Source organism: Seriola lalandi, unplaced genomic scaffold, assembly GCF_002814215.2.
Source record: "Seriola lalandi dorsalis isolate HSWRI2012SDOR001 ecotype SW California unplaced genomic scaffold, Sedor1 jcf7180002054002, whole genome shotgun sequence".
Taxonomy (NCBI): domain Eukaryota; kingdom Metazoa; phylum Chordata; class Actinopteri; order Carangiformes; family Carangidae; genus Seriola; species Seriola lalandi.
The window spans coordinates 12,022-13,924 of record NW_019524555.1 but is presented as its reverse complement, the minus strand read 5'-3'; the positions used below and the strand labels follow the sequence as shown (position 1 = coordinate 13,924).

The 1,903-nt window shown below is 44.1% G+C and overlaps 1 protein-coding gene across 1 annotated transcript in view; it reads right to left on the bottom strand.

The window, feature by feature from the left end:
• Positions 1-1,903, bottom strand: part of LOC111652513 (sorting nexin-6) — a 10,971-nt gene that overhangs the window by 4,945 nt on the left and 4,123 nt on the right. The window contains 4 exon segments of the mRNA XM_087173051.1: positions 112-227; positions 322-397; positions 926-1,031; positions 1,124-1,226. Coding sequence (XP_087029177.1) covers positions 112-227; positions 322-397; positions 926-1,031; positions 1,124-1,226 — 401 coding nt within the window.

Genomic DNA, 1,903 nt, shown 5'->3' with positions numbered 1-1,903 from the left:
GTCTCAGTTTTCGGTGCTCAAAAGTTTTCCAGTTGTATGGACGGAGGCGAAAACGCAGCAAAAGAGATGAGTTTTAAAATGAAAACGTAGCAGTGTGGACGAAGCCTGAACCAAACATTCAGTCAAACATTCAAACGTCCTCTGGTGACCTCACGTCAGCTGGAACTAACATGACAATCAAACATACCCTCGTTTTCTCAAACAGCTCGGACACCTTCAGGAAGAATCTGAAACAGAGGAAACAAGAAGAGGTCACTGCGGGAAGATGAAGAGGTGACACCGAACATTCAGACATGTTGGAACGGCGGCTGCAGCTCGTACTTGCAGAGGTCTGTGGAGTCCTGTGTTCCTAATGTGTAGAGAGACGAGGCGATTCTGTTGATGTCATCTGCAGCGTCTGAACACACACACACACACACACACACACACACACACACACACACACACACACACACACACTTAAGTCCCAGTGTTTCTTTCGTAACAACTGAACAGAGGGATGACTTTGCTCCACCGCTGGTAGTCGAGGCTGATGAGACCCAATCAGGAGAGACCGTGGGCGTCTACATCATCGTTTCCAAAAGTCTCAGTTTCTGAGACTAAAACGAAACCTGGAGTTTTCAAAATAAAACGGGTCCAGCAGCGTTTCTGAAAGTCTGTTTCAGAGGCTGAAGACTCTGGAGTCGTGTGGACACCAGGAGGAAACGTTTTAGTGTGAACGTAGCCTGAGTTTAGAGGTGGAGAACATCTCCTGACAGCAGCAGCTGAGAGATTTAACATTAATCTAAGGCTTTTATTTTGAAGAAACTGACTTTTTACTTCCTGCAGACACCCTGTAGGTTTTAACATAGGTTAAACTCCCACACGTTCCAGCTGCTGCTCCTGTTTTATTCTCTGAATGTCAGAAACTGAACCTGGTTCTTACTTTTGTGCGAGCGAATCATTCTGTCAGATTTGGCCGAAGCGTCTTTCACTCTGTTGTGATATTCTAACAGGAACGTCTTCTCGTGCTCAAAGAAATCGTCCACGTCCTGAAGCAGAGACAGAAAAACAACAAACGTCAGAGAAAGAGACGCAGAAACCAGGAAATAAAACTCTGTTTGTTTGTTTGTTTGTTTGTCACCTTGACTCCGGCCACCAGGACGCCGTCGGCAGACTTCACCACATTCTTAAAGAAATCCTCCAGTTTCTCCTTCTTGTTCTTCCCTCGAACACTCAGCTGGGAGAGAGGGGAGGTCAAAGGTCACACATAACAACAACAGCAAGACGTGTTACAAAGTGATGACAACGTAAACGTTTGTTTTGTTTCTATGTTCAAACTAAAGTAAAATCATGTTCAGGTGAGATCCAGAGTTTGAAGAAGATCCAGCAGCTCATGTTCACTCAGATCTCACCTGAGCAGGTTTTTACTCTTTCACCCTTTTTACACAGAAATTAACATGTTTTTAAAACGCGAGTTTATCTTTCCTTTCTAAGACACAAACAACTGCGGGGAGTGATGTCATCACATGCACACTGCCTGCGCTGCGTGAGCGTGGCGGCTGATGTTGGTGAGAACGTGTGTTCTCACCGGCTGCGTTGCTCTGTCTCTCTCTACATACAGCCTGCAGGTCACTGACTGTTGGATTTCTTTTCATTATAAATTCATTTCTCATTTATATTTGACAGAAAACGTCACTGAAACGTCTCCGTCTCCACGTGCAGCAGCTAAAACGGTTAGAAAATATATTTACATGCTACATGCAGCTGACAGGAAATGAGTTGAGTCTTAATCTGCATCAAGGCTCGTATTCACCTAAACACTGATGAAGCAGTGTTGTTTTTATTAACTTATATATATCAATACATAAAACCTACACAGGTGAACTCTCAGCTCAGTGATTCACTTGATACATACGTGTGT